Source organism: Protopterus annectens, chromosome 8.part0, assembly GCF_019279795.1.
Source record: "Protopterus annectens isolate FY-2018-M chromosome 8.part0, PAN1.0, whole genome shotgun sequence".
NCBI lineage: Eukaryota > Metazoa > Chordata > Ceratodontiformes > Protopteridae > Protopterus > Protopterus annectens.
In genome coordinates this window covers 1,326,077,512-1,326,100,078 of record NC_056741.1, presented here as the reverse complement: position 1 = coordinate 1,326,100,078, position 22,567 = coordinate 1,326,077,512, and the positions used below count along the sequence as shown (strand labels likewise).

The 22,567-nt window shown below is 38.4% G+C and overlaps 1 protein-coding gene across 1 annotated transcript in view; it reads left to right on the top strand.

Moving 5' to 3' along the window:
• Positions 1–22,567, top strand: part of LOC122809396 (histone H4 transcription factor) — a 698,230-nt gene that overhangs the window by 655,718 nt on the left and 19,945 nt on the right. The window contains exon 9 of the mRNA XM_044080864.1: positions 1,885–2,009. Coding sequence (XP_043936799.1) covers positions 1,885–2,009 — 125 coding nt within the window. The remainder of the gene's footprint in view (positions 1–1,884; positions 2,010–22,567) is intronic.

Below are 22,567 nucleotides of genomic sequence, written 5' to 3'. Positions count from 1 at the left end.
GGAGGTGAACAGGCCCCAAACAGTAAACACAATTCACATGGGCGTCTGTGATGGACATCTTCTGCCCGCATTTTGGGTACTTTTTAAAACCAGATTTTTGCTTCTCCTTATGGTCAGACATATTAGGAACAACCACAGTAAACCCTAAAGAAGAAGATTACTGAATAACCAATCGCAACACACTGCAAACTCTAGCTACTAGAACAATTCTAAATTGTCAGATCCCTGAACAACTATGAAGCTGATCACACTTATAGAATATATATATCTATATCTATATCTATATATATATATATATATATATATATATATCAAATTTCCAAAATTGAAGCACACTACCTATCTAATAACAAAAGCTAAGCACACTATTAATATATGTATAGTAAATGGGATAGGGGAGAACTAAAGTACAGCCCAAAGGCCTAAGAGCAACCGCTCTGAAAAGGACGAAACTCATCAAACTTCTAATAAAGAAAAAACAAGTACAGGCTAACTAGCCCAATAAACAGAAACTGTAAATATTAGTAAGATTATTCAACTATGAGCAGAATATTTATCAAAAAGAGTAAAATATTTAACAAACTGGCCCGAGCTCTCTGACGACCTCCGATCTGTTGCAGCGGCAAACTAGATCTGAGGTAGGACAGAGAGCATCATGGGATAGGGACTTGGCCTCGAGCTACTCTGAGATCTTCAGCTAGTAAAGCGTCCAACTTGGAGCCGATGGTTTGGCTCTGAACCCATGTGTAAGAATGAAGGCGAGATGAACAACTCACATGGAACGTTATGGTAAGTACATAACTTCTTTTTTTCCATTATGGGGAAATTATAAGTTTATCAATGAGTGGTTGGGTTCTTTAGATGACATTTAGAGGGACTAATAACATGGTAAAGAATTGTAGTTTGTGGTGTTTATTTAACCTGAGTATGGAATGCTCCATGATCACAATTTGTTTGTATAACTCTACTTCTGACTCTCAGATATTGATACACCACTTCATTGTTCTTGGGGCTGAACTGAGTGGAAAGAGTTTGTAACCAGGTATTTGTGGAATGTAGGGCAGGTCTTTTAACCATGTTTCTGTGACAACACATGGTCAACTATATCCCTGATTAGTCTGAAGGAGAAACGGGTAGAGAGTATCCAGTGTTATTGTTTCTGATGTGCAGATTTTCAAATTCAGGATCATTGAAAACCCTCACTGACACCCCAAATCTTACACTGCTGTAATATAGCCTCCTTCCACTTGTGGCACACAGCTTGTGGTGTAGAATACCCTTTATGCCTTAGAACCTCAGGTAAGAGGTGATGGGTGGTCTTTCTAGATACAAACATGTTTGCTAAAAAAGAGGCTGAGGTTTGCATGAATTGACAGGGAACACTGTTCAGTACTGAGCACTTATGATCCTTTTCTGAGTCATTATGGCCTAGCATTACTTTACTAGAAGCAGGTTATTGAAGGCTTCGCAGACTTGGTATCAGTCATGTGGTGCCTGTAGCCTAGGCACACTTAGTCTTCACCTCGAAAAAAAAAAAAAAAAAACTGAAAATGGGTCTAGGTGCTCCTCCTTTGAGGTATGCATCAATGTCCTTTGGCAGTAAAAGAGCCCTGCTAAATGAGTGCATCTGCAAAGCTGTGAAAGTTGGACCAGAAAAGATGGATGTCAATCTTTAGCTAATCCCCATGAATGAAGAGTCATACTGCAACAGTGATCCTCATATATTAACAACTGCTGTTAGGGTGAATTGCTTGTGCAACTGTACTTCTGTGTAAGCTGATTTACTCTGCAGTATAAACAGAGGTGGTTTAAGTGTGGATGTAGTGATTTACTTCCTAGAAGTGGTAAATTACCTTTTTTAAGTTGTCTTTCTTGTTTCCATAGGGAGATGTTGAACCACGATATAAATGTCATGTTTGTGAGAAATGTTTCACCCGTGGTAGCAACCTCACCTCTCATCTCAGAAAAAAGCATCAGTTCAGGTGGCCATCTGGACATCCACGTTTTAGGTACTGCCTATACTTTTCAACGATAAAACATGTTGAAATGCATATGTGCATCTATGGATGAATTGATAGTTGAACTATATGAATGCTCTAAGTATATAAAGAAGGGTTAAAAAGCAAATATACAGATACTAATGATGTTATGCTCCACATCTGTAGGACCGTTTCCATGTGTCCTATTTATTTGTTTAACATTTGTTTACCGGGAAAGTCCGACTTGGAACGAAGACAATTTTCAACGGAGGCCCGGGGTGAAGTGCTCCAAACACTTGTCTTTGACATGGGAGGAAACCAGAGCACCTAGATGAAACGCACACGAACGCAGGGAGGGCATGCAGAACTCCATACAGAAGGCACTCCAGTTGAGAATCTAACCAGAGAACCTCTTGCTGTGAGGTGACAACGCTACCACTGCACCATCACACTGAAATGTTTTTTGATATTAGTACCTTTTTTACTTGCTAAAACACTGTGGATACTGTTTATGTATAAAGGAGCCATGATGTGATAGAATTTAACATTGATAATGTGGCCATGTACATACAGGTAAGATAGTTTGACATTTTAAACTGTAAAATGTAAGCCTGTATGGAAAAATCATTACATCTTATGAAAATCATTATTTACCTGTGTGCAGCCTGCATAGGTCTGTTTGAGTGGTAATAGTGAAGTAAAATATCTGGGAGTGCAAACTGCCATTTATAATTTTTATACTGTAGCCGCAGACTCTACATTTTACTTAGTCACATGCCAGATCTGTAGCCTCATGAATGACCTGTCTGGTCTGAATAGAGACTTTAAAGGAAAAAAAAAAAAAACTTATGCAAGAGCTTTGTCCGTCAGGTGTCCAGGATGAGCTCTTATTGTAATCTTAACGTTGAATGAAGATTATTTACTTGAGACCTTTTGTCTGTTGGTTAGATTATTGGCTAGCCCCTGCAGTTACAATCAGAGAATAACTGTTCACAGGGAAGTGGATGCATACATTTTTCTTAGATGAGGTTACACAATCCCCATGTATTGCAATTACTTGTTTTGATTCTATACCTTTCTCTAACCATTTATCTCTTTGCAGGTTCTATGTATGTCCTATTGGTAGGATTTTATCTCTGTGCAGTAGACAATTTGGTCACACCATTGAATTGGATTTATTATTAGCAGTATGTTCACAGATAGATGTAGGTTACTGATTGGCATTTTTGTATCAGTCATGTTCGATGTTGTTAGTCATAGCTAAAACAAATGCTGAAAGTTGTTTGGCAGACAGTTTCTCTCTCTAATCTGATTATTGTCTTGCAGACTGAAACTAGTGTTCCATAGTTGCCATTTTATAACTGGAAATACTTATGTAGGTCAGTTTTATAATAGACTGCAAGCCCATTTTCAGGTATAATGTCACATTATGGACTGTTGAAGCCATTCATTGTAAGGGTTTCTTTCTTATAACTTGATCATCATGTGGCACTAAATGCTTCCTAGTAATTATGCTTAAAATCCATTAGGATTATGGAACCTTTAACATTTATCATAAGGATGACTGCTACACTAGCATTGTCCTTGACTATAGCCAGTGATGGACATGCATTCACCCTGCCTGACTTTCAGAGTTTTGGATGTTCCTCGATGGTGATGATCTTCTGACCATGTTAAGGACAGCAGTGGAATTCTCGGTAGAAAGGGGAAAGCAGCCCATTCTGTCTTCAGGTCATTTTTTTTGTTTGTTTGTTTTTTGGCCACAAAGAATGATTAGAAGTATGTCCATTGGTTTCTTCCAGATGACTCCCAAGAACACTGCCGTAAGTGTCTAGATTGGTAGCTCCTTTTCTGTTTTACATCTTTCACTATTTAATGTTAATGCATTCTGCTGCAGGATTGGACTCTGTGGCTGTTGCCCCCTATAAATGTGGCTGCAGGAGGGTTCCTTTTGAAATTCCAAGGACTCCATTTTGTGATCCGCTGTATAGTGAGGCTAATAGTGTGAAGAGAAAGTACTAAGTCTGAGCTTTGTAGTGCCATGTGCTATTCCCCTAACCCCAGCAAGTCTCTGAATTCTTGTATCTGTGTAGCAGGAATATGGTGGTATAAGCACCCACTCCATGAATGCCAAAGGGTACAGCCCTCCTGATAAAGAGGTTTAATATTGTTATATCAAGTTTAGAGAGTCACTGTATTTCTTTGACAGTTGCTCATTTTGTACTTGCAGGGCTTAGTTTCAGTTCTCCCACTTCCAATAACAAGACACCTGAAGGAGATAAGCGTCTCCTAGAGAATTACCACCATTATTGGAGATTAAGAAATTTTTGAGAGCCTATAATAAGAAAGACAACCCAGAGATCCTGTAGAGGTATTAGAAATATTTCAGAAATGTTATGAAAATCTGTACAAAGTAGAGAAATGTGGAAATCAAGGAAAAGGACAAATGTAAATATTTATAGAAAAATAAATATGCAAAGGTTAGAGGCAGATGAGGCTCAATAGGAGGAGATGAAATAAAAATGGCGATGTATGACCATCTACAAGCAAGTCTCCAGGAATAAGTGGTATCCTGTGGAAGGTTGGAAACTAGGAGGGAAGAAAATAATAAAGATCTAGGTTTGGTCAAGCACCAGCCTCCCGGAAGAAAGCTGTGTTGGCTGTAATACCTAATTATGGTAAAGATGCATCAGATCCAGCTTCATATAGGCCCATTCTGTTTCTAAACTATGATTATAAAGTGTGCTGCAAATGTCTGTTCAGACCAATATTCCAACAAAAGCAGTTTCCTGTCCAAAAAAGCAAGGTTGCTTTTAAAACACAAGCATAAACTGTGCTACAAATGTCGATTCAGACCAATATTCCAAGGACATCAGTTTCTTTTACAAGAAAACAAAGTTGTAGAATGATATATAAAAGGCTGCTTTTTATTATTAATAACAAGGAGGTGAGCGCTTTCGCTTTACAGCTTCTTCAGACCATGATAAAACTAAGAAAGACTTCCCTTTTATATACACACTCATAAATGTTAGATGTAAGACTATATTTTACATGAGATATATTTTATTCTCTATATATGTTTGTGCAAACTTTATACTAATTTTATATATCAGCTCTGTTATATGATTTTATATGAAAGCAAACATTTTATTGAAGTCACAGAATTCACTGCAGCCTATGTGAATGGCTTCATTTTCACAAACTGATTTTTTACTAGCAGAGTTAATTGTTTAATTGTTTGATTAATTATTTATGAGTGTGTATATAAAAGGGGGAAGTCTTTCTTAGTTTTATCATGGTCTGAAGAAGCTGTAAAGCGCTCACCTCCTTGTTATTAATAATAAAAAGCAGTCTTTTATATATCATTCTACAACTTTGTTTTCTTGTAAAAGAAACTGATGTCCTTGGAATATTGGTCTGAATCGACATTTGTAGCACAGTTTATGCTTGTGTTTTAAAAGCAACCTTGCTTTTTTGGAAAGGAAACTGCTTTTGTTGGAATATTGGTCTGAACAGACATTTGCAGCATAGTTTATGCTTGGAACTCATAAACTGCCTGGGTGAGTCTTGCACAGTACTTGTTTACATTTACAATTTATGACATTTTTATTGGAACTGTGCAGGCACCTTTGCTTTATCGTGGTGTTTTTTGTTACTATTTATACATATGATTATAAAGTGTTTATGTTTATAATGGCTAAAAAATGGCAAGGGTGTTGTCAGAATTGATAGGTTTTGATCAATGTTTTGTGGAAGGGAGGCAAACATTTGACAGCATTAATAGAACAACCATGACCCAGAGGGAAAGAAAATGCAAGAAAATACCACCATTGTTGGTGGGTCTTGATGCAGGAAAAGCATTTGGCAAAATAAGCTGGGATTTTATGAGTAGGGCAATGGAAGTATTTGCATTCCCTAAGACAATAATAAACTTTGTTAAGAGAATATATGGGGGAGGAAAGGCAAAAAACTTAAGTGAAGGGGGTTCCTGTCAGATAAGTTCTGTCTGAACAGAGGCAGCAGGCAAGGGCTTCCTCTTTCCCCATTTGTTATTTGTGTTATATTTAGAACCAAAGAAAATAAGGGACTCAAATTCCAAGATACAGTTGGTATTGTAATCAAGAAAAGATGGCTTTGTTTGCAGATTATATTATTTTGTACTTGGGGGGAAAAACAAAAAGGACATGTCAGTGTTGTGGAACATTCTCAAACAGTTTTATGGCCTTTCAAGATATAAAAGTAATCAAGATAAAACAAAGGCCATAGCTGTAAGCTATGTACCCACACACAAATTGATTAAGCAATACCCATATTTATGGGGACGTAATAAAGTGAAGTTCTTAGGACTATGGGTTAAAAAGGACAATAGAAAAACTGAGGAACTGGAAGCTCTTATTTATGGATATTTATAGCAAGATATAAGCAGTAAAAATGTTTTAGTCCATTAAGTTTTAAACACAGGTGAGGTATATTTTTATCAGTCAGAGGAGACGTTGTCAGTAGCAGCTAATAAAGAGTTGAAGGATTTTATATGGGAGAGAAAGAGAGCAAGAGTCAAGTGAGATGCATTGATCCTTCCAATAGAACGAGGTGGATTGGGATTACCTGATTTGAAGGGATATTTTAGAGCTACACAGTTAAGGCTCCTATACATAGCACAAGCAGAAAGCTATAATTCAAAGTGGAAAGGGAAGATGATAAAGTAGGGGGAGAACTAGCAAAATAAGGCAAGAGTGGGATTTTAGAATATTATATTCATCTAAGCCAACACAGGAATGGAGGGAGGAGATTCTGCCGATAGGGATGACTGCAGTTTGAGGTACAGAGAGTAGGCAGAAGGGGAAAGGAATTTACTGGAGAAAGCTGGCAAATGAACCAAAGTATTGGGAGTAAATAGAGAGGGGAAGGTAATGGAATGGGAGGAGGTTAAGAATGAAAATAGTGAGATTAATAAGACTAATGGTGATGAAGATCTGTCATTTGTCCCAATTGATGGAGCAGATATTACCATATTAGAAGTAGAAAATTCTTCAGAGCTGGTCAGCAAAGATATTCTTGTAATTGGAGATTCAGTTATTAGAGAAACTGATACCTATATTTGCAGAGAAGATAATGAACTTTGAATAGTGTTATGCTTACCAGGAGCAAAAATAGAAGATGTGAAAAAAGCCCTGGAACGCCTTAATATAAAGAAGTACGGATCTGTTTTTATTCATATCAGTACAAATGATCTCATCCACAAGGATTCTCTGACTGTTCATAGGGAACTGACAGCCCTCTTAGATAGTATAGCTTGTACTGGTGTTAGGATGTATTTTTCACAAATCACCTGTAGAAAGGATAATCAGGTCACCGTGAATGAAAGGATGTTTTGGGTAAATACTTAAATGGAAAAAATGTCCTGTTTTAAAAAAATGGAAATGTGTAGAGCATCCAGGCCTAGTTTTGGGCACACATGTTCAGACAGGATGGCGTGCATTTGTCAAGATCAGGGAAGAGAATTTTTGCAGCAGATGTTTTGCAGTATATGACAAACACTAGGCAGGATTTTTGCCCAAAAATTTAATATTTCACAGATAGCAGCATTTAATGCATGTCTTATGGTTGTTAATGCTAGGAGCATTATAACATTTTTTTTATTGGAAAGTTTGCTATGTTCCCACAAGACTGATGATGTTATTGTTTGTGAAACATGGTTAAAGAACAATGACTGAAAACCAGATCTGTCAGGGTATAAATATTTTTACTGTAACAGACATTCTAAGAAAAAAATCAGGTGGAGCTGCTATGATGTAGTTATGAGACCTGTAAATATTACATGTTCAGTGATAACACCAATACTGTAGACTGTGTAACTGTGACAATAAAGACAACCCTGGAACATATAACAATTGTTGGAGCGTATAGACCACCAAAGTCAAGTGCAGATGACCTACAGAAATTCATACATTTCTTGCGTGAAACACAGGAGGGAAGAATAATAATAGCTGGAGACTTAAATTTACCAGAAGCACACTGGAATAATATTGATTCAAAAACATTAGTTTGTTTGTCTTTTCGGCTTTTTCCAGGTTAGGGGTTGCCACAGTGGAACTCTGATCCGCTAATGATTGGCAGTAGATTTTTATGGTGCCGAATTGCCAGCCCGACACCCAACCTTCAGCGAAGGCACGCCCATTCACATGTCTTTCGAACGCCACTCGACCGCAGGGCGGACATGCAGACTCCACCCAGAAGGCACTTAGCTGAGAATTGAACAGGAGAACCTCTTACTGTGAGGCAACAATGCTATCGCTGCATCACCGCGGCTAATGATTCAAAAACATTAGTAAAGGAACTTATTCACAGTGTATATTCAACAACAACTGCTTCAGCTTGTAAAAAAGCCTACCAGGGGACGGAACATACTAGACATTGTTTGTGTTCCTAAATAAATTAGTTATTTCATGTCAAGTTTTACCATAGTTGATGTGCAGTGATCATGGATTTGTAAAGGTTAATTTGTAAGATAATTCTGCTAAACTGAAATCTAAACCAGTGGATAGATGGTTAATTACAGGTTATACAATGACTGGCCATTAATATTAAAAAATGAGCGCGCTGACTGGTCAGTCCAACCAGCGTGCCCTTGTAAATCCGAGAATATACCAATGGAAAAAGGACTGGTCACCTAGACTTTTTTTCCATTATTGTTTGTGTCTTTCGGCTTTTCCCGGTTAGGGGTCGCCACAGCGGAACTCCAATCCGCTAATAATTGGCAGTTGATTTTTACGTACCGGCTTGCCAGGCCTGATGCACAACCTTCAACGAAGGTACGCCCATTCACGTATGTCTCCACGCAGAAGACGCTCTAGCTGAGAATCGAACAGGACAGCGTCTTACTGTGAGGCGACAATGCTACTGCAGCACCACCACATTCTTATATATTTTTTTACTTTTCTTTTTTATTTAAGAAAAAGAGAAAACGGAAGACCTCAAATGAATGAGGGAGACGGCACAGGCAAAAATAACAGGATAATCAAATTGATTCTACAAAACTAACAAAACTTACCTGATAATCCATTTATTTTGTCTGTCCTGGCACTCCTGATTTCTTTTTTTCTTTTCAATAAAAAAAAAAAAAAAGAAATGAAACAAAAAAAAAGCAATGGAGATCTTCCTTTCTCCATTGCTACCTTTACACAGTACTGATGTACTGCATAAGTGCACAGTACATCAGAAAAAAAGACAGGATATCAAAAAAATGCAGAAGGGCACCAGGGAGGCATTATACAAAGGCATTATTTAAGAAAAGTAAGTATTTCTTTTTCTTAAATAATGTCATCGTATAATAGCAGTAACTGACTCTGTGATATGGTATATTGAAATTTACCCGCGGTTGGCTTTATTTAATCACTCTGGCTTCGCCCTCGTAATTAAACCATGCTAACCGTGGATAAATCTTCAATATACCACACCGACATCATCAGTTATTGCTTAATTATATGAAAGCAAAACAGTCACTATGTAAAACTAACTGGAGTGAGATGCTCAGTGGAAAAAAACTACAGATGGAATGTGGAAAGTTTTGAAAGAGAAATTGTTTGAGTGCAATTAAATTAATTGCTCAGCGGGCTTAATATGCTCCTGATGCTGTTGAACCTGTCCCCCAGAGACTTCATAAGATTCTTATTACCCCAGAGGACCAACCCCACTGAGCTCAGGGCTTGTTAATAGATGCCATGGTAGTAGTGATTGCTACTAAGAGAGAGTTCACCCTAGAAAGTTCTACTGTCCATCGCCCGAAGCGAGAGTCCAGAGCGAAGGACAGATTTGGGAAGTGGGTCTGTGCATCACCGACCTTCTTGCAATATGAAGACATGCTTGGATGCACCTGTGTGAGTTTGTATAACCAATCAAATCTTCCTTTGTCAATGCCCCCTTTAATGGGTCCTCCGTATTTAGTCCCAAGATTAAATAAACTCTGTCCATGTGTGAAATGGATGGAAAGACTTTGCTGTGGGCATGCGTTTTTCCAGTCCTCAGTGCTCCTACTCCAGGAACCATAGGAGTGGTAAATTATGGTTCAAAAAATCACAAATGCCTTTCCAGACACATGTGGCTTGGACACCCCTTGGGGCAGAGGGGGGAGTTTCAGTGGAAGATGTCGTCCAAGAGGCAGGAATGGTCTGCAGAATCAGTGTTCCAGAGCTTCGTTCTCTAGTCAGCCTTATCAGTGCTCCTGAATTGAGGCCCAATTGCTTACCTCTGGAAGCAGTCGGGAAGATTTTCCTTGCACTCAAATGCCTGGCGACGCATTACCACTGATGCCTGGGCGCTAAGGATAATTACCAGAGGCTACTGAATTCCATACAACCTTTATCCAAGAACCCCTGCAAAACTCCCTGACATTCCACCCAGTCAGAGAGTTCAAGCAGCAATAAAAGTACAAAAGCTGCTAGAAAAAAGTCATCCAAGAAGTCCCACCAGACCAATTAGGGGTCCCAATAGACCAATTAGGATCTGTTTTTTACTCAAGATTCTTTTTAGTGCCAAAGATAACAGGGGACTGGAGACCAGTTCTAGATTTCAGTATTCTAATCAAATTTGTCCAACAAAAAGAATTCCAGATGGTCACGGTTCAGTTTATTCTCCCCTTCTTGGAGAAGGACGATTGGATGTGCTCTATCAACTTTCAAGACGCGTATTACCACATAAAAGTGGACAAATGCTCGAGAAGGTTTCTCCATGTCCGAATAGGGGCCAGTCATTTCCAGTTCAGAGTGCTGCCCTTTGGTCTCATTACAGCCCCCAGGGTGTTCACCAAATGCATGGCAGCGGTCACAGCACATTTGAGGCTGCACAGATTCTGAGTGTTTCCTTACCTCCTTACAACTTCCACTAGGCATGTACTGCAACAGACCACATACTTTCATGCTGGACCTGTCCCACCAATTAGGCATAACAATCAATATTGCCAAATCCCAGTTAACTCCCAACCAAACTATGGAATTTATCAGAGTTCGTCTCAGCACTTCTGCTTGTGTTGTGTCACTTCCCCTTCACAGGTTGCAGAAAATACCGATGCAGGTCCAGCCCCTTCTGAGTTCAAACAAAATTCCTGCTCAATTAATTCTACAAGCTGTGGGCTCCATAGCAGTGGCTATTACTTTGGTTACACTAGAAGATTCTACATGAGACTTCCCCAATGGCTGTTAGCAAACCAATGGTCAATTCTAACTCATCCCATGGACCACTTAATTTTCATTTCCAGCTGATGCAAAAACAGTCTTACTTGGATGCATTCGAGAGAGATTTTTCAAGGTCATCCCTTTGTCTTCCACCAGCCGAAGGCCATAGTAACCACGAATGTTTCCCAGGTGGGGTCGGGGGGCATTATCTAGGGAAAACAGTCCAAGGCAGTTAGACCCCTTCCGAGGCCAGCCTGCATATCAGTGTACTGGAGCTAAGGGCAGTGCTTCTCGCATTGCAAGCTTTTCATTCTGCCTTACCTCCAGGGGCAATAGCTATTTAATCAGACAATGTGGCAGTAGTCTGGTACATCAACAAACGGGGGGGAGGGGACCAAGTCTTACCCACTGTGCCGAGAAGCCTTTCGAGTGTGGCAATGGCAGTATCTTAAAACTGGTTTCGGATAGCAACACACATCCCAGGGGCTTCCAACGTAATTGCAGACAAGCTGAGCAGATGCATCCTCCTACCTCATGAGTGGTCTCTGAACTTCAGAGTAGGGAAGGAGAGTTTTCTTTGTTGGGCCCAGCCTTGCTGCGACCTGTTTGCCTCAACCCTCAACAAGTGTAGAAGCTGCTTTGCCCTTATTCCTCCTCAGGGGAAGTCACCCAGAGATGCTGTTCTACACAATTGGCCCCCAGGTCTGCTCTGTGCCTTCCCCCGTTCCTCTGATCTCGATGTTTTTCAAGAAAGCATCTCAGATGAGAAACAAGGTGATTCTCATTGCTCCATATTGGCCTTGACAGATATGGTTTCCCTTCTTGTGGCCTCATCTGCTTTGCTGATCATGGATTCCGGACCCATTTCTGGATCTACTGGCCCATCCTCAGGGACTAGTGCATCCCAACCTTCAGACTCTCAAGCTGACAGCGTGGTTCCTCCACTTGCGTTAGTCAGCAGGCATAATGCTGTACCTTCTCCTGTACGGCATATTTTGCTGGCATCGCATAAACAACATTAGAGCTGTCTACCTAAGCAGTTGGAAGATATTTTCTATCTGGGCAAATGATGATGGATTAGACCCCTTTTCAGCACCAGTAGAAAAAATGTTGGAATTTCTGACTGCTATTTTTAATAAGGGAGCCTCTGCTTCTACATTTAGTTATTCTAGCAGCAATTTTGAACTTTCATATCAGTTTTGGCGACCGACCCTTGACTTCCCATATTTCTCTCCTGCCTTGGAATTTTACTTTAGTACTACAGTCACTTACAGCACCACCTTTTGAATCAGCAACTACATGCGATTTAAAGTTTCTCTCTTGGAAGATGCTATCTCTCATAGTTAAAAAAAACACCACAAAAACTAGTAATACAAGTACTAGGAAGAAGCAGAAGGGTAATAATCAGACACTAAATTTTAAATGATGTAAGTGCTTTTGTGCATATTTATTAAGACTAACTTCAGACAAGAGCAAAGTAAAGAACACAGTTTAAATAGCCCTCCATTAAATCATGCAACCCAAAAGGAAATTACATCACTGAATCAAATCTTAGGAATTTCTTCTGGAATTTACTTCTGATTATAATTCTGATGTGATTTCATTTTTAGGTATTGAATTAAGAAAAAAAACAAGGCACATTTTAGACAGACCTCGAAGATTTTTAGAAAAAGTACATATTCCAGTTCTTTTTTGCATTTTTCAAGCTCCCATAGTTTTTACTAAAACCGCTCTGTTGTAAAAGGCCAGTTAGTCAAAGCGGCTAGGATGGTCAGGTTAGAACAGGACTTTTTCAATGAGTGTGACAATTTAAGGGCTATGTTTCTTAACGGGAGTATCCATTTATTTTAGTGGACCAGTTAATTAACGAAGTACAAAGTAAGAGATCTCTGGGTTCTTTAAACCAATTTTAAATCATGAGAGCTAGCTGTAAAGCCCTGGAAGGTTTCATGACCATAGAGTTCAAGAGAGTAATTTATCAACAACTGACTTTGGTCTGAGTTTCATCATCCCTTTTAGTATTGATGCTGTTTACCTTAAGGAAATTTTACATAAAAATTGGAACCTACTGTTTGATGATATTAATTTAAAACAGAAATTGGGTGATAATCCTAAGATTGTTTTTAAGAAAGATACCAATTTTAAAAATTTGATTCTGAAACTTCATTTGATTGTAATAAGTTTCCTTAACTAAATGCCCTGGAATGTATAAGTGCGAAGCTTGCCTTTATTGCAAATATGTTGATACTGGCATTAATTTTATGGTCCATAATACCAATTATGAGATCAAGGGTAGGTGTAACTGCAACTCTAAAGGCATTGTTTATCTGGCTTAAGTGCTTGTTTTGTGAACATTTTTATATAGGTAAAACAGAAAGCAGATTTAGAGAGCGATTATATGAGCATATTTATAGTATTAATACATTGCATGTGCATAATGCCCTAGCCAGACATATTATGACCTACCCAGAACATCATTATAAATTCAAAATAATTGAGCGAGTTCCCTCTGATGAAAGAGGAGGTCCTTGGACTCTTAAACTGGAATGTTGTGAACTTAAGTGGCAAGTTTGGTTAAATGCTTATAGCTTTCCTGGGTTTGAATGATACATGCTCAATACAGTGTTTACTAAAAGTGAAGACGCTGGATAGGTAATATTTTTGGTTTTAAGTGTTTACATGTGATGGTTTTTAGGGTTGAGTTTCAATTTAATATGTTCTATCATACTATATTGGTAGCCAGGTACTTTTATGAATGAATTGACTATTTAGTTGTAGTTCAGTTTTTGAACCTCAGGATGGTGGTATTCCTATGATTTGCTTCAGTGATGTAATTTCCTTTGAGTCACATGATTTAATGGAGGGCTATTTAAACTGTGTTCTTTACTTTGTTGTTGTTGTCTGAAGAAGTTTGTTTTAATAAATACGGATGAAAGCACTTACATCATTTCAAATTTAGTGTCTGATTCTTGATTTCGCATAGCGAGACGAGTCCCTGAATTACAAGCCCTGTGCTCTAAAGCTCCTTGCATAATTTTTCATAAGGACAGTCACTCAGAACAAATCCAACTTTTTTGCCTAAAGTGATTTCAGATGCTAATGTCAATCAATTTATAGACTTGCCAGTATTTTTCCCAAATTATTCTAAAGGAGAGTACTGCCTTCACCATCTGGATATACATAGGCAGTTGTGGTTCTATCTAGATAGAATGAAACAATTTAGACGATCTGATCAATTGTTTATATCCTCCGCCAGTGCAACTTTGGGAAGATCAGTCTCCAAGGTAACTCTCTCCAGGTGGTTGAGAGAATGTATATCGTTCATATACAAAAAGTTGAATATGACACTTCCGAAACCAGTCAGGGCACATTCTACAAGATCAGTGGCGACTTCTACAGTATTTCATTCTGAGCTTTGATGTCCGACATTTGCGCTGCTGCAACTTGGGCTAAGCCTCATACCTTTATTTTGTTGCGTCTTTCGGCTTTTCCCGGTTAGGGGTCGCCAGAGCGGAACTCCGGTCCGCTAATGATTGGCAGTAGATTTTTACATGCCGAGTTGCCGGCCCTGATGCACAACCTTCAACGAAGGTACAACCATTCACGCATGTCTCCACACAGAAGATGCTCTAGCTGAGAATCGAACAGGACAACGTCTTACTGTGAGGCGACAACGCTACTGCAGCACCACCACCGCAGTTAAGCCTCATACCTTTATTACGCATTAGAAATTGGATATGGTCTCCAGGGAAAGAGCATCTTTTGGCTCTATGGTGTTCAGGAATATCCTTCCATAAGGCTTGTCAGGATACAAGGTAGCTGGGGACTCTGTACCATTAGTCAAGAATAGATGAAGATTGACAATATCAGATAAAGAAGTTATGTGTTACCATAACATCCCATCTGTGTTGAGGATCTTCATCTATTCTTGCGTCCATCCCGCCTTCCCCCTCCTGCAGGTTTCTGGTGGAACTATATAATGTCCTGGGTTTTTTATTGTTTTGGACACCTTGGAGATGGCTTCTGACTTTCATTGTGCTGTTGTTCTGTACAAGCAAACTCGATTTGAGGTAATTTAGAGAGGGGAATTGTGGGTAGACTTGAAGCTTGAGAGATTTTTTCTTTTTGCCTGGCACGAGCTGTGTAATGGCTGGATCGGAACCATACTCATTAGTCAAGAATACATGAAGATCGACAAAACAGATGGAATGTTATGGTAAGATATAACTTTTTACATCACAGCGTGATAGAATGCGTCCCCAAAGTAAAGAGAAACAGGAAGATCAGGAGACATCTGAAGAAGAAATATGAACATGGAAAAGAAATATGGTGTAATATTTATGCAAAGGAGAAGGCAAAACTAATCAACACAAAAAGAGCAACACCAAAGATATTTGAAGAGAAATACAGACAAAGGAATGTAAACATGGAAACTTTACAGTACTAAAAATAAGAAAACAAAGAGGAAAAGTAGAAAAGAAGATTAGTAATGGAGAAGTTAAAGAAGTAGAAACTGAGGTTAGGGAGTGCTTGCAAAGTGAAGGATTCATGTAGAAAATCAAACTCAGAAAGCACCACAGCAGGATAAGAGCAATGGACATCCAAATTAAGGAGAAACCAGTAGAATAGGAAGAAACTGGTCAGTTGCCATATGAAGATATTTTGGAGCCTTCCACAGGAATCCAGTAAAAACATTCACTTGAAGCTGGACAGCAAGGGAAGGAACAGGAAACTGTGGCAACTCTGACGCAGTCAGTGTTGAGTGATAGCCTGAGTTCTCCTATGACAGACCATCAGATAACACAGGTTGAAACTGAAGAGAATGTGCCACAGGAAGATGTTGTAGAACTTTCTACAGAATGCCTGCAGGAAATGGAGAACAAAAAAATGTGCATTTGATTTAGAAGAGTGGCTTGATTTAATAGAGATAGATAGGCATATTAAGATCAATGAAAGAAATAGACAGCAGAAGGTCAGCAGAAGGTCAGTAAAACCCAAAATTCAGAAGTTTGGTAAAACAAATGAACACAGTAATTAGGACTGTCCAAAGACATCCATGTGATATAACAGAAGTAAACAGGATATATTACTGTGCAGCTAAATTAATAACAGATAAAATTCTACCACAAGAACAGAGGGTAGTAAGGGAAAGGAAGGAGAGAAATCAGATACCATCATGGAGGTATCGAATACAGAAAACTATAAAGCAATTAAGACAAGAAGTGTCACTGTTAGAAGAGTATGGAAAGAACAGATCAACAAAAATACTCAGAAAGATAGACGTGATAAAAGCAATGTGCAGTATTACAACGGATCAGGATTTTTCATGCACTATTGCAAATAATAAACTAAAAATATCAGCACAGGCGGAAAAACTTCAAAGATACACGGATAAATATAATGGAAAAGTACAAAATAAGCAATTTATTGATGACCCAAAAACGTTTTATAGAGAATTGGGAAACAAGGTAAAAGGAATTGAAAGACTACCAAAAAAAGAAAAAATAGATATATTTTGGAGAAGTATTTGTGAAGATCCTGTGAAACATAACAAGATGCTGAATGGATAGATGGTACAGTTATGAAATGAGATGAAGTAACAGCCAGAGAGAGATTGAAACAAAGTTAAGAAAAGCTTCCAACTGGAAAACCCAAGGCCCAAATGCAGTACCTAAATTTTATTATTTATTCATTTAACATTGTCTTTGTAATGTGGGAGGAAACCGAAGCACCTGAAGAAAAAATACATGAACGCAGGGAGGACATGCAGACTCCGCACAGAAGGCACCCCAGCCGAGAATCAAACCGGAGAACCTCTTGCTGTGAGGCGACAATGTTACCACTAAGCCATCCATCTGGTTAGAACCAACTTCTGGTTAAAAGTGTTAGCAACCTTGCACGAAGGTTTAGTTATGAGTAAGAACTTTTTATATACGCACCCTGAACAGACACCAACCTGGCTAACAGGAAAAACAGTGCTCCTACATAAGAGTGAGCCTGCAAGCTACCCTAAAAATTATAGACCAATAACTTGCCTTCCGACGACATATAAACTGTACACTGGAATTGATGCCAACAGAGTTTATAGTCATTTAGAAGAAAACTTAATCATGGCAGTAGAACAAAAGGGCAATAGAAGAAAGTCATATGGGACAAAGGATCATACAGTAGGTATAAAAAATGTACACACCCCTGTTAAAATGCCAGGTTTTTGTGATCTAAAAAAATGAGACCACAATAAATTATTTCAAAACTTTTCCCACTTTTAATGTGACCTATAACCTGTACAGTTCAATTGAAAAACAAACAAATCTGCTAGGGGAAAAAAATATAAAAAATAAAAAAATGTACAATAAGCTGGTTGCGTAAGTGTGCACAGACACCCATAAACTAATACTTTGTTGAAGCTCCTTTTGATTTAATTACAACATTCAGTCTTCTTGGGTAGGAGTCTATCAGCATGGCACATCTTGACTTGGCAATATTTGCCCACTCTTCCTTGCAAAAGCGCTCCAAGTCTGCCAAATTGCGAGGGCATCTCTTGTGCACAGCCCTCTTCAGGTCACCCCATAGATTTTCGGGTCTATATTAGAACATCGAAGTTTCAAAACTTCAAATGTTCTAATATCGAACCCTATTCAGCGAAAGCTGAAAATATCGAAGCACCAGAAAACCAAATTTTTTCCTAGGGAAAGAATTTAGTTGTCCGTTTCTGTTGCTTTGGTCTTTTCAGCACTGTGGTGGAAAGTTACGGGTTGGGTTCAGGTAAGTGTGCGGGTTAGGTTAGTTAGGGTTAGGTATGTGTGTGATTGTGTGGACGTGAGGGTTAGGGCGGGTTAGGTATGTGTGCCATTGTGTGGACGTGAGGGTTGAGGCGGGTTAGGTGAGTTAGGGTTAGGGCACGGGTCAGGTAAGTGTGCGAGTGTGTGGACGTGAGGGTTAGGGCGGGGTAGGTGAGTTAGGGTGCGGGTGAGGTGAGTGTGCGATAGTGACTGACCTTAGGGTTAGGGTTTGGGTTAAGGTAAGTGGATAGTTAGTGGTGTGTGTATAGTTTAGTGTAGGGTTAGGTGTAAGATTTTAGGTGTATGTGTGTGAATTACTGTTTGTTTGGTGTGCTTGTGTTGTGTATGTGTTTTGGAACAGCAAATTTTTTCCCTAGGAAAAAAATTTGTTGTTCTGTATGTTCGATGTTTTCAGCTTTCGCTGAATAGGGTTCGATATTAGAACATTTGAAGTTTTGAAATTTTGATGTTCTAATATAGACCCTAAATTTTCTATTGGATTTAGATCAGGGCTCTGGCTGGGCCAATCCAAAACTTAAATTTTCTTCTGGTGAAGCCATTCTTTTCTTGATTTGGATGTATGCTTGGGGTCATTGTAATGTTGAAAGGTGAAATTCCTCTTCATCTTCAGCTTTTTAGCAGATGCCTGAAGGTTTTGGGCCAAAAGGGGCTGGTATTTGGAACTGTTCATAATTACCTCCATCTTGACTAAAGCCCCAGTTCCAGCTGAAGAAAAGCAACCCAAAGCATGATACTGCCACTGCTATGCGTCACCGTGAGGATGTTGTTCTTTTGGTGATGTGAAGTCTTGTTTTTGTGCCAAATGTACCTTTTGGAATTGTGGCCAAAAAGTTCAACCTTGGTCTCATCAGACTATAACACATTTTCCCCACATGCTTTTGGGAGACTTGATGTATTGTTTTTCAAACTTTAGCTGGGCCTGGATGTTTTTCTGTGTAAGAAAAGGCTTCCGTCTTGCAACCCTACCCCATAGCAACCCTACCCCATAGCCCAGACATATGGAGAATACGGGAGATTGTCACATGTAGTACACATCCAGTACTTGCTAGAAATTCCTACAGCTCCTTCATTGTTACTGTAGGTCTCTTGGCAGCCTCCCTGACCAGTTTTCGTCTTGTATTTTCATCAATTTTGGAGGGACGTCCAGTTCTTTGCAACGTCCCTGTTGTCCCATATTTTCTCCACTTTTTGATGACTGTCTTCACTGTGTTCCATGGTATATCCAATGCTGTGGAGATTTTTGTACCCTTCTCCTGACTGATACCTTTCAACAATGAGATCCCTTTGATGCTTTTAAGCTCTCTGTGAACCATGGCATTTGTTGTAGCAAGCAATTGAGTAAATGTCTGGAAAATCCTTCTAAGACAGCTGAACTTTATTTGGGGTTAATTAGAGTCACTTAAAATGATGGTAAGTGTGTACTCAAGAAGACTGAATGCTGCAATTAAGTCAAAAGGTGCTTCAACGAAGTATTAGTTAAGGGTGTGTGCACACTTATGCAACCAGCTTATTGTACATTTTTTATTTTTTTTATATTTTTTCCCCCTAACAGATTTGTTTTTCAATTGAATTGTACAGGTTATATAAACATTACATTAAAGGTGGGAAAAGTTTTGAAATGATTTATTGTGGTCTCATTTTTATATCATAATACAAACACCAGTGGTCAGCATAGAGTACACCAAGCACTTTAGAAAATAATTATAGCATGTATGCTTTATTCAGACCAGTTTCAACTAACCAGCCTTCTTCAGTGAAAAAGCATTTTACAATAATTACATGACATGACAATATATACACTCCCCCAACCAATGGCAAACATAGTCCTACCCAAATGCTACAAATACATAAATATTAATGAGACAATATTATAAATCAAAAATATATATCTAGAATACATATAGATGTAAAAATAAAATATGCAAAATTGTTTTGTATATATAAACAGATGGACATACTCTATATATACAAAACATAATGAATATGTATATAGAATATATAAAAATATATAAAAATAAAAGCAGTGATCTGTGGTATCTTTCATAAGTGGTCATTGAGTCCCGGAGAAAATAATGCTCCTAAATTGATGATGCAATACTTTTCTTTATGATTAAGAATAGTGTGCCAACCTTGCTGGTTACTCCCATCACCAATGATTCTGTCTATTACCATGAATTTAAATTCAGCATTAGGGTGTTTGATAGCATGTCTATATAGGGCATTCGTCTCCCTTTTAGTACGGACATCACTTCTATGTTCCGACATCCTTATTCTTAATGAACGAGACGTTTGACCTACATAAAAGGCAGAACACCTACATGTGGCCAAATATACTATCCAGCTGCTAGCACAATTACCAAAAACCTTAAGATCATACACCCTACTTGTGTTGGCACTAGTAAATTGTTTGAGTTTGCTCACAAATTGACATGACCCACAATAGTAATTAGACCAGCAGATAAAGGGACCCAATAGTTGTGATGGATAAGAGTAAATATCAGGAAAGTATGGGTGTGATGCTGAGTGATGAGAGATTTTATTCCATCATAAGGATGGAAGATATACAGTTTCTTGTTAGGGGTATATTTCAAACTTTGGAAGATCTTTTAAAAAGCGAGATAATTAATTTAGATTTGTTTCAATTTTTTGTAGCAGTTAATCCACTAATCGCTGTTATTCAGGGATTGCCCAAGGTCCATAAGTACCCCTTAAACCCACGTGTGAGACCAGTAGTAGCAGGGAGAGGATGGGCTACCGAACCACTTTCCTTATACTTTGAGAAGACCAGTAGTGGAGAAATTTTGGTATATTTTGAGAGACACTAAACAATTTTTGTTGGATTTATATGGCAAGATCTCTACCCTTGGGGAAGACCTTGGCTTTAAGTTAGTAACCTTAGATGTACAATCATTATTTACCGTTATACCTAATCAGGAAGGTATAGAAAGTATCCAGAGGTGCTTGAGGGGTAATACAGATCATGTTTCAACTCACATTGACTTACTCTGTACATTGTTAGAGGCAGTCATGGAGAATAATGTTTTTTTGTTCAAGGATACAGCATATATACAGAGGGATGGCGTAGTAATTTGCACTTCGTGTGCCAATAGCTATGCCAACCAGGTAATGGCTAATTGGGAGAAGAAAAAGTTATTCCCCCTTGATAGTTTTCAGATGTACGTTATTTTTTATACCAGATTTGTGGATGATCTGTTCCTTTTGTGGAAAGGGACAGATGCTGAGTTAATTTTTTTTGATGAGGTGAACTCTCTAACATAATTTTTTAATTTTATGTTAGAATTTTCAGATGACTGGATAGCCTTTTGCGATGTTTATATAGAAAGGTTACCTAATGGCCTACTAAATACAGGGTTATATAGGAAAGCCCGTTACAAGAATATGGTCCTGCATAGAGAGAGTATGCACCCCCATTTTGTCTTTAGAAATATAGTAAGGGGACAAGCCATTCGAGCCTCACGTTTGAATCCATCTGATATAGGGTTTGAAAATGAGTTATCTGATTTAAAGGAAATATTAATATGTAGATCTTATAGCCCTTCTGAAGTTAATACAGGCTTTGAAGGAGTGCACTCACTGAGGGACAGTAGTGCAAGTCCATATTTCTCTGACAGAGGAAGTACAAGCAGTGCAGTATCCATTACAGGTGATAACTACAGAATTCCTTGAGCAGGGGTTATCTGTGAGTTATACACAGGACTTAAAGTGAGGGACATTTCTGAAAGGAATTGGGGAATATTGTTGGTGGATCCGCAGTTAAGAGATATAGTTAGAGTGGAACCCCGCTTTTTATATAGGAATAGAATTAACTAACAGAGGATGTTATGTTATCCCAAGGACCAGACACAGGTATCTAATGATTTTAATGTAGAGGGTACGAGACCATGTAATAACTGTAATTTTTGTGATTTCATATGTACTGATCCCCACTTCGTACACCCTGTGACGCACAAGCACTTTGAATTTAGATCAGCAGCTACCTGCAATACACAACATGTTGTTTCTTTAGCTCGGGGTACAGCCTGCACATCATTTTATGTAGGCAAAACAGACAGGCGTTTACGTGAGAGGATGAGAGAACATACATATAATATACGTATACAGTCCACTACCAATGCTTTATCCAAACATATTTTGGCTGCTAGTACTCAACACAGTTTTAAGTTTCAGATTATTTACATCAATAAACCAAGTAACAGGGGAGGAGATGTGGGGAACTGTACTGAGAGAAATGAAATTCAGTGGATCATTAGGCTCAGGGCAGATCAGAAACCTGGGCTTAATGACAAAGTTTCGATCAAACCAGTTTTAAGGAATAGAAGGTTAATTATTAAATAAAAGTTTTATGAATTGGTCATTACTTATTAATTTATATATGTTATTTATAAATGAGTTTTTTTTAATAGTTTTATGTTTTTAATAATATTGAATGTTCACAGTTTGTATTAATAATAGGAAGTGATGTCATAAGTTGCTTCAGTATATAAGAGGTGCTTTTTTGATATATGTTTTAAGGTCTGAAGAAGCCCATGAGGGTGAAAGTGCTAACCTATTTGTTCTAATTAATAAACTTTGAAGATGTATATGTTGTGTTTGC